This window comes from Erpetoichthys calabaricus, chromosome 8 (genome assembly GCF_900747795.2).
Source record: "Erpetoichthys calabaricus chromosome 8, fErpCal1.3, whole genome shotgun sequence".
Classification (NCBI taxonomy): domain Eukaryota; kingdom Metazoa; phylum Chordata; class Cladistia; order Polypteriformes; family Polypteridae; genus Erpetoichthys; species Erpetoichthys calabaricus.
The window spans coordinates 159,303,429-159,324,511 of NC_041401.2; the positions used below are offsets into that span (position 1 = coordinate 159,303,429).

A 21,083-nucleotide genomic window follows, 5' to 3' on the forward strand; every position below is an offset into this window, starting at 1 on the left:
TGGCCCTAGTGTGTGCTTGGTGTGTGGGTGTGTTTGTGTGTGTCCTGCGGTGGGTTGGCACCCTGCCCGGGATTGGTTCCTGCCTTGTGCCCTGTGTTGGCTGGGATTGGCTCCAGCAGACACCCGTGACCCTGTGTTCGGATTCAGCGGGTTAGAAAATGGATGGATGGATGGACTTTCATACAGATGATGTAGCTCAAAGTGCTTTACATGATGAAGAAAGAGAAAAAAGACAAAATAAATAAGAAAATAGAATTAGGGAACACTAATTAACATACAATAGACTAAAAGTATTGTCTGATGGCCAGGGAGGACAGAAAAAAACAAAAAACTTCAGATGGCTGGAGAAAAAAAAAATCTGCAGGGGTTCCTAGGCCACGAGACCACCCAGCCCCCTCTAGGCATTCTGCCTAAAATAAATGACCTCACAATCAGTCCTCATTGTATTCAGGGTTCACATGGAGGAACTTGATGACTTCTAGCCTTCAATCTATCAATGTAGGAAAATCACTGTGCTTTGATCAGGTGGTGGTCACTGTAACCACTGCCTTACATCTCCACTTCTGAAGTATTATTTAACAAGTGATGAAATAATTTTGCTGTCATTGTCTGAGGCTAAAAGCCACCAACCAATGCTGTGTAAAGGCTTTTAGGCTTTTTGTAGACTTTAAGCATAAACAGTGATGAAGTGAATCAGAAACTTGCAAGAATTGTAGCAAGTCTGGGAATGCAGTTAAGAATGCTGTCCTTCCAGACTGAAGTGTATGAGGAATGCTGTTGATGTTGACAGGTGTTATTAGTCATTAGCATTTGGCATTCAAAGTGTAGCAAACATTCATGGAATTGTACACATCGTCTGTCTAACCTGTGCCAGAGTTAATAATGATGTCATTGTTCATTTTTCTAGGTGGCGAAATTGACTGCGTAGACAAGGATGGGAACACCCCACTGCACATTGCAGCCAGATATGGCCATGAGCTTCTAATCAACACCTTGATCACAAGTGGGGCCGACACTGCAAAGTGAGCAAAGATTTTTATGTTTACTGAATATCCATGTATGTTTTTGTTGGTCAAGTTAGCAGTTCACATCTATAGTCTCAAATGTGACCAGGACTAAATAGTAAATTATGTCCTTCAAAGTATTGAAATCTGGAGAAAAACTTAAAAGATGCAGTCATTATGTTTACTGGAGGCATTTAGTCTCATTGAAAAGTCTAATCCTGAATGTTAGAAATGGCTTTATAGATCATACATAAGAACAAAAGAATTTTACAACTGTTTGGAGACTATTCAGCCTATCAAAACTGCGATGTGCTAGTGGCCGAGGTATTGCGTCTCATTGTAACAGTTGTTAGTTTTTTTTCCAAATTTCCATAACACAAATTCCTTCTTGAATTCACTTCATTGTCATTTCTACCAGTTTTGTCAAGTATGTGATTCACTGTTAAAATGGAAGTTTAACTTTATTGTTGTGTTTGAAATTTTAAACACCTGCATTAGGTCTTCACTAAAGAGGTTTAATTCCCTTAGCCCATCACAGTAGGACTTGCATTTCAGTTGGACCTCAGTGCTCGCACAGCAAAGAAAGAACATCACATCTCTCAAATGGTGTTAATCATGCCAACTACGCCATTTGTGATCATTTTTGTTTTCCTTCTAGCCTGTCTATTCCTGGCTTCTTTCACTGTTCCATTAATTATGGGTAGATATCACTTTCAAATTCTTTTTACGTGACACCTCCACTGTCTCCTTCGGTGTAACTCATAAAGGCAGTGCTTGAATTAAGCCACAGGAGTCTCTGCCTTTTGTTTTTATGACAACGCTCTCGTTTTGCAACATCTACCTTATGTTCCATTACGCAACATAAATGCCAGTTAGATCCATTAATATTAATGGCTGATTTTGTTTTCACATTCTTCAAATTTTGTATTTATGGGGATGGATTATTTTCATAAAAAATTGACAGGTTTACATAGGAAAAACATGTTTTGATATCCCTAGGACTTGCTTTGAGTATTTTTGGAACGATGTTTGTCCATTTGTTTGAGTGTCTGCTGTATAATTTTTTGTGGATGCTGTAACTTGAGAAAGAATGTAGGGATTCTCATGAAATTTTATGGAAAACGCGCACTCATTATTCTTTAGAGCTGATTAGGTTTGGGATGAATTCCAACTATTCAGCTTCAATCTTTTAAAGTACAAATTTTTTAAAATTGATACCAACAAAAGCCAGGCCACTGCTCAGAAATTCACAAAATATGGCATATGCATTAGATCTTTGAACATTTCATATTGCATTTATTTATAAATTCATACCACCTTCTATATTAAATATGGAAGGAGTTATGTGTTGGCCATATGCGATTTGTTTTTCTTTTCTGAAATTGCCTTCTGCCTTTTGCTAATGTAAAAACCTGAAACAATTCATCTTGCATTGTTACTTTTTTGTATTATTGTTACATAGGCTGCCTTTTGTCCCCAAGCTGCACAGGCTGAGTTCTTTCCAGATGCAGTTATAATTGGATCAGTCAATGGTACTGGCACTAGAGCAAAGAATGTTATCATATTTTATGGCCCTTCATCCATATAGACATAAAGTGTTGATAATAGGTTTTCATATTTTATTATTACACATCATTCAATCACTGGCTTTTATTTGGCTTTTTTTGCTATCGATCAACAGAAAAGGACTCTTTAATGTCAAAGTGGAAACAGATCTATGGAAAATGGATCTAAATGAACTATAAAACACAGAATAAGTGATTGTACAAGTACTCACTCTTTTCTGAGAGAGGACCATGAATTCAGACTTGGAGGTGCTGATTCTCATCCCAGCCACTTCACACATGGCAGTGAATCATTTGAAGGCCGCCATCAGATGAGACAAAGCAACGATGCTATCCTTAGCGTCCCCAGCTGGCTGCATCTTGATACCCTGTCCATGAAAACCACAAATAAGAGTGGTGACAAGGTATAGCCTTGAAGCGCCCAGGACCCACATTGCACAATATCAACTCAACCAAATACCTGGACATGGCTCTCACTGCAGTCATGTAGGGAATGGATAGCAAACACAAGTGCAGCCCTATTACCCCATATTTCTGTGACACCCCTCACAACACACACCAAAGGACACGGGCATATGCTTTTTCTCAATATACTGGTCAATCTACATTACTGTCCACACCTATGGTCATGAGCTGTGGGTATTGACTAGAAGAATGAGACCGTGAGTAAAACATGGAAGAAATTGGCTCTCTTCAAAGGGTGGCTTGGCTGACACTCCATGACAAGATGAGAAGCTCAGTGATGTGGGAGAGCATAAGAATAGAATTGCTGCTCCTCCAGATGAAGAAGAACCAGTGGAGGTGGTTTGGGCATATCGTAAAGATGCCATCCGAGTGGCTCACCTGTAGAGCTGCCCCAGGCACATCCCACAAGGTGGAGACCCTGTGGCAGACCCAGGATATGCTAGAGCGATTATATCTCTCAAATGGCTTAGGAATGCCTGAGAATTCCCAAGAAAGAAGGAGAATCTGCAACTGGGGAGAGGTAAGTCTGGGCTTACCTACTTGGCGTGTTGCCACCTTGACCCTCACCAGGAAAAGGAAGCTTCAGAAACTGAGATGAGATAACTATTCACCTCTTCAAATCATTTTTTAGTAAATGCACCTTTGGCAGCCTTGATTTCTGTGTCCTCAGGTCTCTGTCATCTTTGTTCATCTGGACACTGCAATTCTTCCTTAATAATCATTTTTCAAGTCCAGCCACAAATTCTCAGTTGTATTGAGGTCTGGACTTTGACTTGAACACTCCAGGACATTAACATTGTTGTTTTTAAGCCATTCTTGTGTAGCTTTGGCTTTAGGCTTAGGACCGCTGTCTTTCTGAAAAACAAATCTTCTCCTAAGCCATAGATTTCTTACAGATTGCATCAGGTTTTCATCCAGGATTTCCTCATATTTTGCTTCATTCATTTAACCCTGTACCCTCATAAGTCTTTCAGGGCCTGCTGCACAGAAGCATTTCCACAGCACAATGCTGCCACCACCATTCTTTACAAAGGGGTTGGTGTGTTTTTGATAATGTGTAGTGTCCAAACTTGGCATTTAGTCTGATATCCAAAAAGGTTAGATGTGGTCTCATCAGACTATACAACCTTCTTCCAGCTCTTTCATTTAGCTGACATGTCCTGTGTGTTTTTTGTTTTTTTTTTAACAGTGTTTTTTTTACCACTCTCTTATAAACCCGTGACTAATGAAGCACTGATCTTCTTGTCTGAGGCTCAGGTTTTGTCTCTCCAGTCGTTGCCATCTACAGTAGCTTTGTTAGAGAGAATGTACAAAGCCCGGATGGCTCAAGAAAGAACTTAGATGTTAGACCATGGAGGCACAACAGACAGCAACAGCAGGATATAGTATCTGCTGCCTCCCTCCCTTAATCATCTTATTCAAATATAACTTAAAACATTTCCCAAATCAATGATATTCTTCCTTCTTTCACTTTGTAATTAGAAGGTTATTTTCAGATATTCAGCTCTAAATCTGTTTTCTAGTTTCCTTCTGAATACGTTTATCTCTAAAGAGCTTTTCTCTGTACCTCATATAGTGCCTCACATTTCTAGTGCATGCTAAATGCTCACATATGGGAAAATCTATATAATCTAATTGTATGTACAAGTATAGGAAAAAAATCATATACTGTATATGCATAGTCATTTAAGTCATAAATCACAGTACTAATCAATGATTATATTTGCTGCAAACTTCACCCATACGTGCTCTTCAACACACTACATCTAATATAGAGGTGGTAGAAATCAAAGTAGTGAAATGGGTGCAAGACAGGCACCACCCCAGCTCGGGTTCTTGTTTCCAAGGATTCACTTAGAAACAGGATCACTGAGATTCTGATGAAACCACAGAAAAACTGCTAGAAGAGTCTTCCTTCATACAAGCAATTCAAATGTCCGTCTATTATGACTTACTCAAACGTGGAGGCCAAAATCATAAAACCCTTGTGCAAAAAACTGATGAAATGTTTACATTTTTGTTTATTGAGCAAATAAATATGTAAACAACGAGTATTGAATGAGTCACAAACAAACAAGGGAACATTAGCCAGAAATAAATGAATTATTATAAAGAAATAAAGCAAAGGAAACTAAAAAATAAATGGACTAAATAAACAAGAGAAACTACAAATTAAAGAAAACTGTTAAATAACAAAGTCTAAAAATGCAAATCTAAAGCATTTCTGAAAGACACGAATGAGAATCAAAAGACAGATACATATCTAACCACAATATTCAGTTATATCACAATCTAAAAAGTCAGAAAGCTAAGGACCAATAATAACAACCATAAAGCAAAACAAATTCCAAAACTGAAAAAATCCAGATGAAGCATTGGAAATTTAGATGGGATGAAGGCAAAGTCAAAGCAAAGAGCTGCACTTAGAGATGGGATATTTTACAAATACTCCTTAACAGTTGTATCACACTTGTGAAGCACACTATGTCAACACAGAGCTTATATCAAGTTCCCATTACCATGTGACTGATGATGTCCAAAGCTTCAGGTCACTGAAATGCTCGAAACGCTCCAGCTGCCTTGAAGTTTTGCATTATCCCAGAACCCACAAACTATAAAAGGAAATGGGAAACTTCTGTTGGAATTTTATACAGACACGAACTTGACATAAATATGGAGTCCAGACAAGTATAATAGCAATCAAGGGTATAGGGATATTTTGATAGATAGATAGATAGATAGATAGATAGATAGATAGATAGATAGATAGATAGATAGATAGATAGATAGATAGATAGATAGATAGATAGATAGATACTTTATTAATCCCAAGGGGAAATTCACATACTCCAGCAGCAGCATACTGATACAAAAAAAAACCAATATTAAATTAAAGAGTAATAAAAATGTAGGTAAAAACAGACAATAACTTTGAATAATGTTAACGTTTACCCCCCACAGGGTGGAATTGAAGAGTCGCATAGTTTGGGGGAGGAACAATCTCCTCAGTCTGTCAGTGGAGCAGGACAGTGATAGCAGTCTGTCGCTGAAGCTGCTCCTCTGTCTGGAGATGATACTGTTTAGTGGATGTAGTGGATTCTCCATGATTGACAGGAGCCTGCTCAGCGCCCGTCGCTCTGCCACAGATGTCAAACTGTCCAGCTCCATGCCTACAATAGAACCTGCCTTCCTCACCAGTTTATCCAGACGTGAGGCGTCCTTTTTCTTTATGCTGCTTCCCCAGCACACCACTGCGTAGAAGAGGGCGCTCGCCACAACCGTCTGATAGAACATCTGCAGCATCTTATTGCAGATGTTGAAGGACGCCAGTCTTCTAAGGAAGTATAGCCGGCTCTGTCCTCTCTTGCACAGAGAATCAGGTCTTGATCTGTTTGATCTGTTATTCAACAATAATAACTTAAATTGTGTCATTAATAGTGTAGGCTACTGTTGGCACATGCCTAAACCCTGTTGTGATGCTTTTTGCTCCATAGTACTATTGTTCCTCAAACCTTGATGAGAAAATATTAATCCTTTAAATTGTCTCACAGCAGAATATCCCTCACATAAAAAGGTTGTCAAGTAATTATGAATCAGTGGTGGCTTGAAGTGTATTCTTTGTAGTTGCTGTCATGGCAACAAATTACAGTACATCCTTAGGACAAGACATTTAAACATTATTTTATTGTAGAAAATTGTAGCACATACAAAATGCACATTTATTGTAGCATTTTCATGACAATGTGGTAATCGTAAAATCAAAATTAACACACAAGAGTATTCTTAGGCTTAGTGCACCAGTCCGATCGGTGATGCAGTTAACAAGGGCATCTATAAGCTACAGGACTTAAACTCATGCTTTCCGCTGTCTTAAGCTCATGGCTGCCCTGATTTCTATAAGCCACCAGATACCACTACTTCTGAAGTACCAAAGCTTTTTATCTTTTTCTGACAAAATTGGGAAGAAGCTTCAAATGCTTCATGGGGCATTGTCTGCCCATTACTAGCTGCAATAAAGGTTGGCTCTAAAATTTCATTGAGGTGATTATGCTTCAGCACCTGAAGGAAGTGAACTAACTAGAGGTCCTGTCTCCCTAGGGAGTAAATTAAATAAGAAAACAGGAACATAACATGACATAAGGAAAACTGAAAATGAGGAAATGAGAGAAAAAGATGGGTTTAGGGGCCAGGCCAAAATCGAATCCTGACAGAAACTGAACCCAGGAGCCAAGCGCTATATGGTGGCACAATTTCCTAAAGCTGGTGTGGGCTACCCTCTTCCAGTATGACTGCAATGAACCATGACCAGGATTAGACTGTGCTCTATTACCTTGTCTCCAGTCAAATGCTGAGATTAATGGGAACAAATGATTCCAAAGCTAAGAAAGACTGGAACCCTAGACTTTTCAGCCTAAGCCATTTTGGTAAGGAGTGTGATTTGATTCCCAGTTCAGTTCCTGTAACTGGCTCACTTACTCACTCATTCACTCACTTATGGAGTCACAAACTTCCTGTGGTCCAGATATTAATAGTATACATATCATATCCTAAATTTCTCAAACCCGTTTACTTCATTTTAGGGTCATGATGAAAAGAGTCTACCTTCTGTTGTTGTCTCAGGGAGGAGAAGTAGCTGAGGGGGTAAGGGTGTGTGTAAAACCAAAGGGGCAGCACAGTGGAGGGTGGGAAAACGAGACAGCTTGTCATATGGTAAGGGGCCCCTTGCAGTTGCAAAAGCTTTGGGCTGATGGAAAATTCTCCTAATCAATTCTGGATGAGCAGTTCCATCTGACTCAGAGGTTTGGTGCCAACCTTTGTGTATAAAAACATGAAACAGAAATGGGCAACACCCTGAGTGATTCCTCGTAGATGACAGTCCTATATGAAATATGGTTTTATTGTGTTGTACTGTAACAACTGTGCTCAAGTATGGATGGCGGCAAGTTACCAGACTTGGCCATGCCAAACCGTACTTACCTTTTTGTTCCTTACCCACCCTTCACTCAAGCTCTCCAGTCGATGGAAAAAACAAATAAATTAGTCAAAGATAAAAGGTTCAGTATGTGTAAAATGAATATATTGGAAGAGGATGGAATATAACACACATACCGCATATGGAAGAGGATGGAATATAACACACATACCGCATATTCCCCGATCCTGATGCAGATATATACAGTAATAGAAAAAAAATGCCAAATGGCCCCAATCTCCCTTGCCTTAACTTGGAAACATACATAAGTTACAAAATGAAAAACAAATATTCATATACACACATAGTCCAATGTGAAACCATGGAAACTACGGCGATTGATAAATTGATGAAAGCCGGCCAAGTCCTAAATGATGAAATGACAGCAAAACACAATTCAAATGAGGCTGTATGTACCAAAGCAGTCTCACTGATGAGTCCAGATAGCAGTCTGACAGCCCTGGGAAGTAGATGAAAAGTCCTGAACTAACACGTGTTACTGGATGAACAGTTTTTATGCTCTATGGTTCCATTTGATGAAATAATAGCAGCATTTGATATGATAGATCATGGGGTTTTTTTATGCTTCCTTTCTCTTCCTCTTTTTCAAATCTTATAACGTATGCAACCAGGAACTAACAGGAAACCCCACCTCTTAAAGGGTCAAGTGCCGGGATTGGTGACTTCCTTGCAGGTACAGCGAGGAAACTCTTTTTCAGGGTTATGTATAGTTTAAACACTGTGAGAAAGGCGCTATATTGCACCCGACCCGGCACAGACTTGACACAGGAGGCACGTATAAAACAAAAAGACTTCTTCAGCTGGAGGGCACGTCTTCCCCGTAATCCCTCCAGTCACAACACAGTCCCGAGCACTCAGCACTGAGTCACCACAGTCCTCCACAGTTTTGTCCTTCTTCCACCCGACTCTGGCCACTGAGTGGTGGTTGCTGGTCCCTTTTATTGCCCACCCAGAAGTGCTGCAGGTGCTTGATCACCTGTTTCCAATTGCACTCCCGGGTGGGGCTGAAGATTAGTCCAGGTGGGCTCAGGGACCCCTGCCGCGCCCCCTGGCGGCCACCCCAGACCCCAACAGGGCTGTGGAGAACTGCATTTCCCATGAAGCCCTGCGAGAGACTGAGGCACCGCTCCAACCCAGGAGAGCGGCCATCCAGCGTCCAGGGGGATGTACTGCACCGTCCAGGGCTGCTTCCCCTGAATACACACCGAAGGGGCGTCCCGGCTGGGCTTGGGACCCGGCCGTCTGTCACAACACGAAAACATCCGACAAAAACCACACTTATAAACATTAAAGAAACACAATTGACATTTATGTAGCCCTGACACACTACGTCTACCAATTGAATAAAACCTGATTAACTTAGATTCTTGTTTTGTATTTAGATTAATTGTTCAGGCATTTTCACGTTCTCTTTTTTCTTTCATAAAAGCTCAGAGTCAGCATTTAACATTTGCTGTCCTTCTCTTTCAGACGTGGAATTCACGGCATGTTTCCACTCCACCTGGCTGCTCTCAATGCTCATTCTGACTGCTGCCGGAAGCTCCTGTCCTCAGGTATGCTTGCGGGGAACACAAAGAATATTCAATATTTCTGTCTGCCTAATTCAAGTTCTTTTCACTGTCAATTTGACACCTGAGTGCTGTGTTTATGTGGGAGGAGACTGTCTAACCTCTGACCTACTGTTGTTACTTCTAGATTGGATGATGGAGACTAAGTATTTGTTTTAGATATACAGTTCAGTTCATTGCTTATTAATGTGTTGGAAAGGTTAACCTTCAGTTTTGCAGACCAAATATCAGTAAGTAATGATTTAAGTTGATTTAAACAGTAACAGGATTAGACATCACAAGTTATAGGAAAATTCATATAAATTTACTTGGCCAGTGGCTGCAACATGCAGTTGAACAAGCATGATTTAAATATCCTGGTTTAGGAGTTCTAAAACAGTGTTGCACTGAAGCCAAAGCTCTCCGTAATTCTGTCCGTCTTTGTGTGTCATCCAACATCAGACTGGATTGACGTTGTTTCTAAACTCCTTGGGGCAAAAGCTTTGTTTTTTTTGTATGAAATGCCACCTTTCTTGGTGCCTTTCTGAATTTATCTTTATAATGTCTTGACTAGAGAGAAGGCACTACTAGGTTGGTAGAATAAAAATTAAAAATTATGTTTTAGCTTTAGCCACCAGTAGTCTCGTAGTAGACCAGTAATCTTGGGCAGCATAAAAGGAATACCCACCTAAAAATGATCTTTTTCATGTCTTAATTACCCTATGTACTTTGTAGGCTGAGAAAAAAATTTAATGTCATGTTTTCAGGCAGAATGGAAAGAATGAAATTTATGACATAATAAAAGGCAACAGTAACTAGTGCTGTACAACATTAAACGACTGTAAAAAAAACGTCCATGGAAAAAAAATACAAAATCATGTCACTCGTATCACATAATCTACATGTCAGTTATCCATTGTTCTGCACATAAAGTGCTAAATGCATGCTTTTTTTGCTAAAATGTCATTAAATAGTTACTTCTGAAATTATCAGCAACGAAGTAAAATATACTTTTTGGGTGGAGTATTCCATTAAAGTGAAAACCTGCTTAGTGGTGACAGTACGTCTGTCTATAGTCAGACGAGAGTCACGTGTTTAAATACAGCCAATAATCCTCTTTAATAAAATCCCTGTGTGCGTCCAGGTGTCCGTGTGTGGGTGTCTTCTGGTGAAGTGCGCATGCGCGGGGCACGGTGCGATGCGCGATATTACTGTCAGAGAAAGTTAGAGGCGTTTTACGGAAATACAAACCAGTATTACTGCGAGAGGAAATTAAAGGTACACAATACAGTGACGCATATTACAGCCACATACAAGCCAGTATTACTGTCAGAGGAGATTAAAGGCATATTACCGACGTGCACACCTGTATTACCGCCAGAGAAAATTAAAGGTATATTACGGACGTACATGCCAGCGGACGTACAAGACAGTATTACTGTCACAGAAAATTAAAGACACAATACACGGCGGTAGCCCACGAAGAACCGTCAGCTCAGCAAGTAGACATAAACAAAAAAAAAGGCTGAAAGAAAGAAAAATACGACCAACAAAAAGAATGAGGTCAGAGTTCCTTGCCATTTAATTTTGACTGTTCCTACTAATGTTTATGCACTACTGTTCTAGCGCCCGTTATTGTAACGGGCTAAATGACTAGTAATAATAATAATTCTTTGCATTTATATAGCGCTTTTCTCACTACTCAAAGCGCATTTACGGGATTCGAACCAGCAACCTTCCGATTGCCAGTGCAGATCCCTAGCCTCAGAGACACCACTCTGCCTACACTGTACCGAAATGCTTTCGCTCCTTAATTAAAAAAAGTAATTGGAAAATATACTGGGTGTGTGAAGTAACAAAAGTAGCTTAGAAGAAGAGCAGTTTTGTGTAAGAGACAACAACCACTGCTGTCAGCATCTGTGACTGTTGTGTGCTGCTTATGAGATTGGTGTAATTTTTAACTCTGTTGATAGTGGATATAGTGGAGTAAATGGAGTCCTCCATGGTGGATATAAGTTTACATCAAACCAGCTAGTGTGATGCATGCTTGCTTCTCATGTGAAATCAAGAGTTGGGTGGCCCCATTTATAAAGAGACTCTCTTATTGTGTAGTGGGCCTGAGTCTTGCAGATGCTCACTCGGATACCCTCTGAATTGTGTTCTATTGTCTCTTCAGGGAGTATCATTTTTATCTTGCTGACCAAAGAATACACTTTACCCCAGATTTCAGAGCATGTCCTTTTCATCTAGCTGAGATAAGTCTTAGAAAATAATCAAGATATCATCATCTTTAAATGCTGGAATATGTTAATGTTTCTGTTTAGAAAAAGATTCAAGGGGACCAAACACAGGAATAAAATAAACTAAAACAATACAAATTTGGACCGTACAGGATTTATTAAAAGATGCCACTCCTGTAGCACTAGATGGTTATTCAAGATCATGGGGGCAGAGCCCACTTGTATAGTCTTGGGCACATGGTCGAAAGCAACACTGGAGCAGGTGCCAGTTCATTGGCGGTGTTACACACCCACACGGGGCTAATTTAGAACTGACAGTTCATTTATTATACTGTATATGATGTAGGAGGAAGACGCCATGGAGTCACGGGGAGAATGTGCAGACTCGACAAAGACAGGGACTGACAGAATTACTGTTTGCCACAATTTTAGGCAAATATAAATGTTAAGATAGCCTTAACACATAAAATATTAATCAGAATGCAAGTTACTCCAACTTGGCACTTACTGTATGTGAGTATTTTTATCTTTAACATTAAAATGCATCATGAACACAGTAAAACTGAAAAATAAAACAAAAGTAAATTAATAACAGTCATCCTATGATGCATTGACAAAGCTGACACACTTGTGTTATCATTCTGTATTCATTCCAGGGTTGGGGCCATTCATGAATTGCATTGAGAATGCATGGCAGATTCTAATTCACGTTCTGGAATTGGAATTAGAATTGCATGCAGCTGAAGGGAAACAGAATTGGAATTGAATTAAATTCCATGAAATTCCACTTTCTAAGATAATTTGACTTGATTTGCTAAATACTCTACATATAGTACTTTTGTATATTATGAATCGCATAAATCACAAACATATAAAAGAAATACAAGAGTAATGGGGCGGCACGCTGCTGCCTCACAGTTAGGAGACCTGGGTTCACTTCCCGGGTCCTCCCTGCGTGGAGTTTGCATGTTCTCCCCGTGTCTGTGTGAGTTTCCTCCGGGCGCTCCGGTTTCCTCCCACAGTCCAAAGACATGCAGGTTAGGTGGATTGGCGATTCTAAATTGGCCAGAGTGTGTGTTTGGTGTGTGCGTGTGTTTGTGTGTGTCCTGCGGTGGGTTGGCACCCTGCCCAGGATTGGTTCCTGCCTTGTGCCCTGTGTTGGCTGGGATTGGCTCCAGCAGACCCCCGTGACCCTGTGTTCGGATTCAGCGGGTTGGAAAATGGATGGATGGACGGACAAGAGTAATGTATGTTTTATATATTATGCATGCTAATTAATAAAGTATCTATCTATCTATCTATCTATCTATCTATCTATCTATCTATCTATCTATCTATCTATCTATCTATCTATCTATCTATCTATCTATCTATCTAATTTCACAAATCACAGTTATAAATAAAAAGTAAAATATGAAGTGTGTCTCATTTACATGTATCATTGTACAACACTTTCTTAAATTAGATGAATTCAGTGCAAGGTGAGTTCATAACTTATGAGTATACAGTAAATGAAAGCCAGTTAGGGCCCATGTTGATGGTGTGAGATTGGAAGTTTTCTGTGAGTTTGATTGGAAAGATTCGGATTTGGGTTGCTTTTTGTGTTTGATCTTGAGGACGTGATTTGTGTATGAATTCTAGATTGCATGGGTGGAGAAAGAAAAAACATCAAAGACATTCTAACAAAGAGGGTGCTTTCATTCTCTTCACCAAAAGTCGCATCTACAAAAATTGCTTTTCACCACCAAAAAAGAGAACAAAGCATTTTGCATTTATGAACACCCAAGTCCCATTCCCATCTACAAAGTTCCTTGAATCAGAGGAGATACCAAGTTACCTAAGCCTACCATGCCATACCGAGAAGTCTGATCCTATCTTGTACTGGAAGGACAACCAGAGCCGGTTCCCCTATTTGTCTCAAATTGCATGTCAGTATCTAGCTGTTCCTGCCTCATCTGCTCCTGAGAAACGTGTTTTCAGTATTACTGGCAAGATATTTAGTCCTGAGAGATGCAATCTCAGTGATGCCAAATTTCAGGAAGTGATGATTATTTGACACAATAAAAAGTGAATATATGTGAATGAAATACATGAATGAATTTGACTCATTATATTGTGGGTTGAGACATAAATCATGTGGTAGCATTTATCACATTGAACTGATAATCATATACTGATATTGACAGTATATTCAGATACTTATGACCACTGTCACTCATCATATATCAATAGTTAATGTACAGTTCTCACTTTTATTTCCTTACATTTCATCCACTATATTTCATGCATTACTTGGTATTTTTCAGGCACCATAAATAAAGGTCACATCTATGATGTAGATGTAGATGTAGATGTTGCTGAATTCCAATTCCATTTCCTTGTTTGAGTTTAGAGAAAAGCCAAGCAAAATTACACCTTTTATTGGCTAACTAAAAAGATTACATCTTTTTAGTTAGCCAATAAAAGGTGTCATTTTGCTTGGCTTTTCTCTACATTCATAATGGCTAACACGGTACAACACCCTAGTACTACTTGTTTGAGTTGAAATTCATTCTTGAATTGACCCCAACCCTGGTTCATTCATTTATTTTTGGATCAATTACTCGGATTTAGTATTGTGGTGTAAAGCTTGTGTTTATAGTATAGTGTGCCAGACATGAACCAACCAACGGAAGACCCACAGTTCACTGCATGGCACACTTGCACATCCACATTCATGCATTCTGAGGCCATTTAAAGTCACCAGGCAGGTAACCAGCAAAGGTTTTTGAATTGGGATGAAACAAAAGTATCCAGAAATAACATGTGAAGTCACACTGATAGTTTCTAATATCAGATTTGATCCATGGAGCTGTAAGGCGGCAGTGCTGATAACTAAAAATAACCAGACACTCAGAACTGACCTGAATTTAAAAACAAAAGGGACATTGAAATTGATTCAAGCTTAAACTTTAGAAAACAGTGCTTCTTTCCCTGTAGTTCTTTGTCAGTATCACTCAAATTGCTTTGGTAAAGGTAGAGAGTGTAGCTAGGAAGTCGAGTGATCAAAGGAGAGAGGCAGGCAGCAAAACAGCAACAGCTCACCCAGCAGTGCTTCTGGAAAATACTGCAGTAGCTGAAGCCACCATGAAGAGTGCCCAAAATTTTGTTTTTTCTTGGTTTTATTTTTTTATACCATTTCGACTTTGTCTCTCTTATTCAAATTAGTTTACCATAAAAAAGATTTAATGTATACTTTAAATTTGGCAAAAACTAAGTATTTATAAAGTCACTATTTTTATTTGAGTCCTGTAGTACTAGGGTGTTGTACCGTGTTAGAAATAATTTGACACTCCTACATTCACACATTAAAAAATTTGAACGTTGTCTTGCAAAAATGTAGGCAGCTGGTTATTCACACCAAGTAGCAGAATATGTGAAAGCAGGCTTAAGGCACTGTGCCCATCCAGGGTTGGTTTCAGTTTATGCCCAGTGCTTGTTGGACAGGCTGTGAACCAAACAAGTGCCCCCCACATACAATGGATATACAAAAGGAGAGGTGGATGGACTTGTCAGCCAGTCAGTCATCATCCAACCCACTATATCCTAACACAGGGTCACGGGGGGCTGCTGGAGCCAATCCCAGCCAACACAGGGCGCAAGGCAGGAACAAATCCCCAGGCCGGGTGCCAGCCCACCGCAGGGCACACACACACACACCAAGTACACACTAGGGACAATTTAGGATCACCAGTGCACCTAACCTGCATGTCTTTGGACTGTGGGAGGAAACAGGAGCACCAGAGGAAACCCACGCAGACACGGGGAGAACATACAAACTCCACGCAGGGAGGACCCAGGAAGTGGAACCAGGTCTACTTACTGCGAGGCAGCAGTGCTACCACTGCACCACTGTGCCACCCTGATGGACTTGAAATTTGTATATTCAGGTATAGAAAAAAATCAGGATTTTTCAAGAATATGCTGGAAGACTTATAATGAGACTTGACACAAAGTTTACAACAGTACCCAACATATAGAGGAAATTCTGCAATGTGTGTTAGTTTTGGTATAGATTTATTACCTTATCTTGAATCCGTGAGGACCATTATGATAATTGGTGTTGGCTTGGAATTCAATATAAAAACGTTTAAGCCTGAGTGTCTCTCAGGTTAAGCTGTTGTGCACTGATGTAAAGTGTTAAGCCCGATTAAAGCTTGGGACAGCATTCTGTTATCATCTAGTCGATTAAATAACATCACTTCAAAAAAATAACTAATATTTCTATGCGGTTTGCCAGTCTATGATAACTCATCAATATTCATGAGTGGGGTAGAGCTTTCAAACAAAACACACAACAGCATGTAAACAAAAAATCTTTAAAGCTAGTTTTAGAACAAACTGAAACTGAACCATTAGTTGAATCAAATAATAGTGATGACAGACATTGACATCTATAGTAAAACTGATGCAATGGCACTGTACAATCAAATGGCCATGAGATAGATAGATAGATAGATAGATGGCACTCGCCACAACCGTCTGATAGAACATCTGCAGCATCTTATTGCAGATGTTGAAGGACGCCAGCCTTCTAAGGAAGTATAGTTGGCTCTGTCCTCTCTTGCACAGAGTATCAGCATTGGCAGTCCAGTCCAATTTATCATCCAGCTGCACTCCCAGGTTTATAGGTCTGTACCCTCTGCACACACAGTCACCTCTGATGATCATGGGGTCCAGGAAGGGTCTAAGCCTCCTAAAATCCACCACTAGCTCCTTGGTTTTGCTGGTGTTCAAGTGTAGGTGGTTTGAGTCGCACCATTTAACAAAGTCATTGATTAGGTCCCTATACTCCTCCTCCTGCCCACTCCTGATGCAGCCCACGATAGCAGTGTCGTCAGCAAACTTTTGCACATGGCAGGACTCCGAGTTGTGTTGGAAGTCCGATGTATATAGGCCTGTATATATGTATATAGGCGATGTACAGTATATATGTATATGATGTGCCTGGTGTATAGAGTCACGTTTTTTTAAGAACAAAGAACATGTACTAAATATGCGTCAATACATCAGTGGATGCTAGACATGCCTTTCCTACTGTATTTATGTTGACATTTTGGTATTAACATGTTTCTTTTACACATAATAACATTTTTTTTGCTGAAAATGTTTTTGGCTCGTTTTTATGGGGGTAAACGCTAAGGATGTCAAGGAGTGGCAAGAAGTAAGATCAGCAAGTTTTCTTCTCAGACTGGGAGTTTTCATATCTTAAAGTCAGTATATAACAGTGACATAGGCTTTGTAATGTCTCCCAAGACTCTTTTTGCTTATTTTTCTTACTGTAGATGAGGAGTTAACACGGAAAGTAAACGCTTATTATGAGAATATTCTGTTTTTCTTTTTTTTTTTGGTTTTATAGCTATATTTACTATATACTATAAGGCATTATTATAACAGATGTTAATGATGTTACATCTGTCACATTGGTCATCTTAAATTAATTGAAAAAAATTCTTACCGTCTTGCCATCCATTCACCTTTTAGTACACAACTGGCAAGCTTTTGTTTTTTACTGCTGTTTCTCAGTCTTGGACCAGGGAGCCTCGTGACTGTTTTCTTTCAAGCCTATCTGTTAATTGGTGGTTAATTTCTAATTTAAGTTAATATTATTAATTAATTATGCAATCTGGTAACTCAGAAATTAAACTCTTAAGTGTTTTACTTATCTACTACTATGGGCATTGGGCTTCAAATACCAGAATTGCTGTTTCAGCCATTACCTCTGCCTCCCTATATGAACCTGTGTGGATCACTTAAACGGCGTGTGCTCATTTTAAAACAATATTTAAACAATTCGGATGTATCCCTATAAGAATTATAAGATACACTGGGGAAATGATCAATCAAATACAGCATTCAGTAATAATTAATTTATGTAGGCAAAGTGCTGCCTCACAGTTCCAGAAATCTGAGTTTAAGTTTCAGCCTGTGTGGACTTTTGTCTTCTGCCTGTGTTTGCATGTTTGACCTCACACATCCCATAAATGGGCAGGTTAGGTTAATTGGCAATCTTCACCTGGTATGGTGACGTCCACGTTCTGCTATGGGCTGTTGTCATGTCTACGGCTAGTGTCTGCCTTATGCCTAGTATTACTGGGATTTGATCTCATGGGCCTACAGCTGAGAAAGCTGGTTCATAGAATGGATGGATGGGATCGAGATATGCTATTTTCACATGTGGCTTCTGTTAATTGGCTGCTCTAATGGTATTTTTCTGTGCAGCAGGTTTTCACATTTATACATTTCTTGGAAAAGTAAATTGCGCCCTGTTGGCTGTTTAGTCTGTGAGATAATAAACAGGATAAACAAAAAACAGGTTTGAGTGAGGATTTAATGAAAAGCAGGAATAGGGTCTTGACTTGATTAAGCTTTGTTCTCGTTCTGTGTTAATTACTTTTGTTGTTGTGCGTTCCCCTACTTTCCTTACTTTGTCCTCCTTTTGTTCTTCTGTCTTCTGCTTCTCTACTAACACTCCTTCCGTCCCTCTGTCTCCTGTGCTTTTCTCTGTTACACTAGGCCAAAAGTATAGCATTGTGTGCTCGTTTAATAACGAGTCGGTCCTGTCTGCAGGCTTTGAAATAGACACCCCGGACAACTTTGGCAGGACCTGTCTTCATGCTGCAGCTGCTGGAGGGTGAGTGGATCTTTTCTTTGACTACTGGTCATGTGTGGGGCCTGCAGAGGTCACCTGTACTGAAATTTTAAGGTGGACACATAACAAGGCACTGCCCTCAAAAAAGGGACTAAAGTGGCAGGAAAATACTTTTGAATAGTTGTCTTTCTCTAAGGTGTTGATTTTATTATTTTCCACCAGGAATGTTGACTGTGTGAAGCTTCTCCTCAGCAGTGGGGCAGATTTTAACAAGAAGGACAAATGTGGAAGGTGGGTGCCAAGTTTCAAATTACACATTTTGCAAATTCTGTCCAAATGCTATGGTTTGTTTTTTATTAACTCAGTATAATCAAGTCAAATTCTACAGCGGTATTTTTTAACTTCTTGCCTGGATGATCACGCTGTCTTGCCCTTTGCTATTTTCATCTGAGAGAAAAAGTTGTGATTAACTCACGTCATGGGTTCTTGGACTTTTTAATCTGAGGACCCTGATAAGAAAAGTGGTACCACACTGGGACCCAAGAAGAGAATTTTTTACCATAATGACAGTAGTACTAGGGTGTTATAACGTGTTAGCCATTATGAATGTAGAGAAAACCTAGCAAAATGACACCTTTTATTGGCTAACTAAAAAGATTACAATATGCAAGCTTTCGAGGCAACTCAGGCCCCTTCTTCAGACGGTCTTGCCATCTATCACACACTACAGTGCGGTCCAAGGTGTTTTAGAAAGTTAATGAATGTTTGAGAAAAGCGTTTAACTCCCAACAAGTCACTTGATATATCTTTGATTGAATGCAATAGCAGCTGTTCAGTAACGTCCAATTATTTCTGTCTTTGTCTTTCTAGGACTCCGCTTCACTATGCTGCAGCCAGTCGACACTTCCAGTGTATTGAAACGTTCATCTCCTCCGGAGCAAGTGTTAACACTCCTGATGACTGGGGCCGCTGTGCTCTTCATTACGCCGCAGCTTCTGACCTTGACAGGAAGTAAGGACCTGGCGTTATTTTTAGGGTGTACATTTTATATTAGTTTTAGTGTTTGCCACCAGTGTCCCCTCGGCATTGCCCTCCGGGGCTATACACCTCAGCCCACAGAGGGTCACATGGGCACCATGTTTTTATTGTGACCACACTCTTGTAATCAGAGGCTAATTTGGGTGTCTCTTATTGTACTCTGAATGCAGGGAGGATGTACTGTGAATGGTTTTATGATTTATGTTTGCTTTTCTAGGACATTCAACATAACTTTAGTTCTGCGCAGTTCTTTCAATTCATAGAACTATACTTTGTTTCCTTGAAGTGCCAATTATGAGCTCTCTGTCAAGAGTTTTTAAATCATTTCTAAAAAAAGTATGGGTGCAAATCAGAAAGCTTACAGATGAGTCACTTATTTATTGTTATAACTCTGTTTAGTCTTTTTAACGCACATTGCTCTCCATTTAACAAGTAAACCGCAACAAAATACAAATGAGCAATCTCAAGATTAAGTAAGGTCGTTTTTATGCTTAGTGGCAGCAAGAACTGCTGGTGACCATGCTGTGACCAACGGAACATGTAAGCATGAATAGGTCAGCGTGTTGCTTATGGTTTTATTTTTATTTCACAGAATGCAGAACACAAACATATCTAGAATTGGATAGGCCCTAGTGCAAAAAAATAAATTAGCCTCCACCATGTGTAATTAAATTAAATCCAATTAAAAATGTCCACCACAAAGCATACTGTATAAGCTACAATAGTCATGATTGAGCTTTATGGAGTTGTGGGACAAATTATGCCATTAACCTTTTTCTTTTGATGTCAAGTAGGTAAGCGTGTTAATAATAAATAAAGCTTTGGAAAACAACAACCATGCAGTTCCCTGTGGTCCTCTCATCCATACTGCCCATAGTCCAATAATTGAGCTAAACCACAAATCATAGTTGAGAAAACAACAAATGAATTTTTAAAGCTTTTCAATGATTTTGTACAATAAAATATAAGTTTTACTAAGGTGTACAAGGTTATATACAAGGTTTACTAACGTGTAACAGGATTCCCAAAAACATTGTGCACCGTTGTCTTGTACTGTCAGATGGGGTAATGGACACATCTCTATTATTTTGATAATTCTGTTATATTGAAAATTAGACACGGCATTCTGTAACTAAATGTGAAAGGACACAGATTCACCCACTGAGTGCCCCGGGTTCCTGTAACAGTGCCCAGTTTTCAGTCCCGTCACGGCTGTCAGAGTACTGTATTGGCTAATGGCTTGTCGCACACTTTAGTTTATTGTTTAACTATTTTCTTTGGAGTTTCACGTAGAGCCGTGACCTTGCATACCTTTTAGTTAATCTGCCACGTGTTTGAAACAGGTTTGAGTCAAATTAACAGCACAGTTAATGATTAAATTTGAGTTTCTTAAATTCTTTTTGAGTACAAGTTTTTATTTTCCCTACAGCAGTTTATAATTTGGTATCTAGTTGTTGTTTTACCTCAATTCTTACCTAAACCATTGTTTGCCCGTGCCTCCATTTTTTCCCCCACTTTGTCACAGTATACTGAATTTTTGCTCATACAACCGTAACATACTCATGTTTTCCATCATTAATGTCATATATAAAATGCACAT

At 39.5% G+C, this 21,083-nt stretch overlaps 1 protein-coding gene across 8 annotated transcripts in view; it reads left to right on the plus strand.

The window, feature by feature from the left end:
• ankrd44 (ankyrin repeat domain 44) overlaps positions 1-21,083 on the plus strand; it is a 207,773-nt gene that overhangs the window by 132,205 nt on the left and 54,485 nt on the right. For 5 of the 8 annotated variants that reach the window (XM_028807658.2, XM_028807655.2, XM_028807659.2 and 2 more), the window contains exons 10-14: positions 908-1,022; positions 9,498-9,580; positions 18,370-18,487; positions 18,668-18,736; positions 19,316-19,456. In XM_028807658.2, coding sequence (XP_028663491.1) covers positions 908-1,022; positions 9,498-9,580; positions 18,370-18,487; positions 18,668-18,736; positions 19,316-19,456 — 526 coding nt within the window. The remainder of the gene's footprint in view (positions 1-907; positions 1,023-9,497; positions 9,581-18,369; positions 18,488-18,667; positions 18,737-19,315; positions 19,457-21,083) is intronic. The other 3 variants (XM_028807660.2, XM_028807657.2, XM_028807662.2) reach the window with 1 other exon arrangement.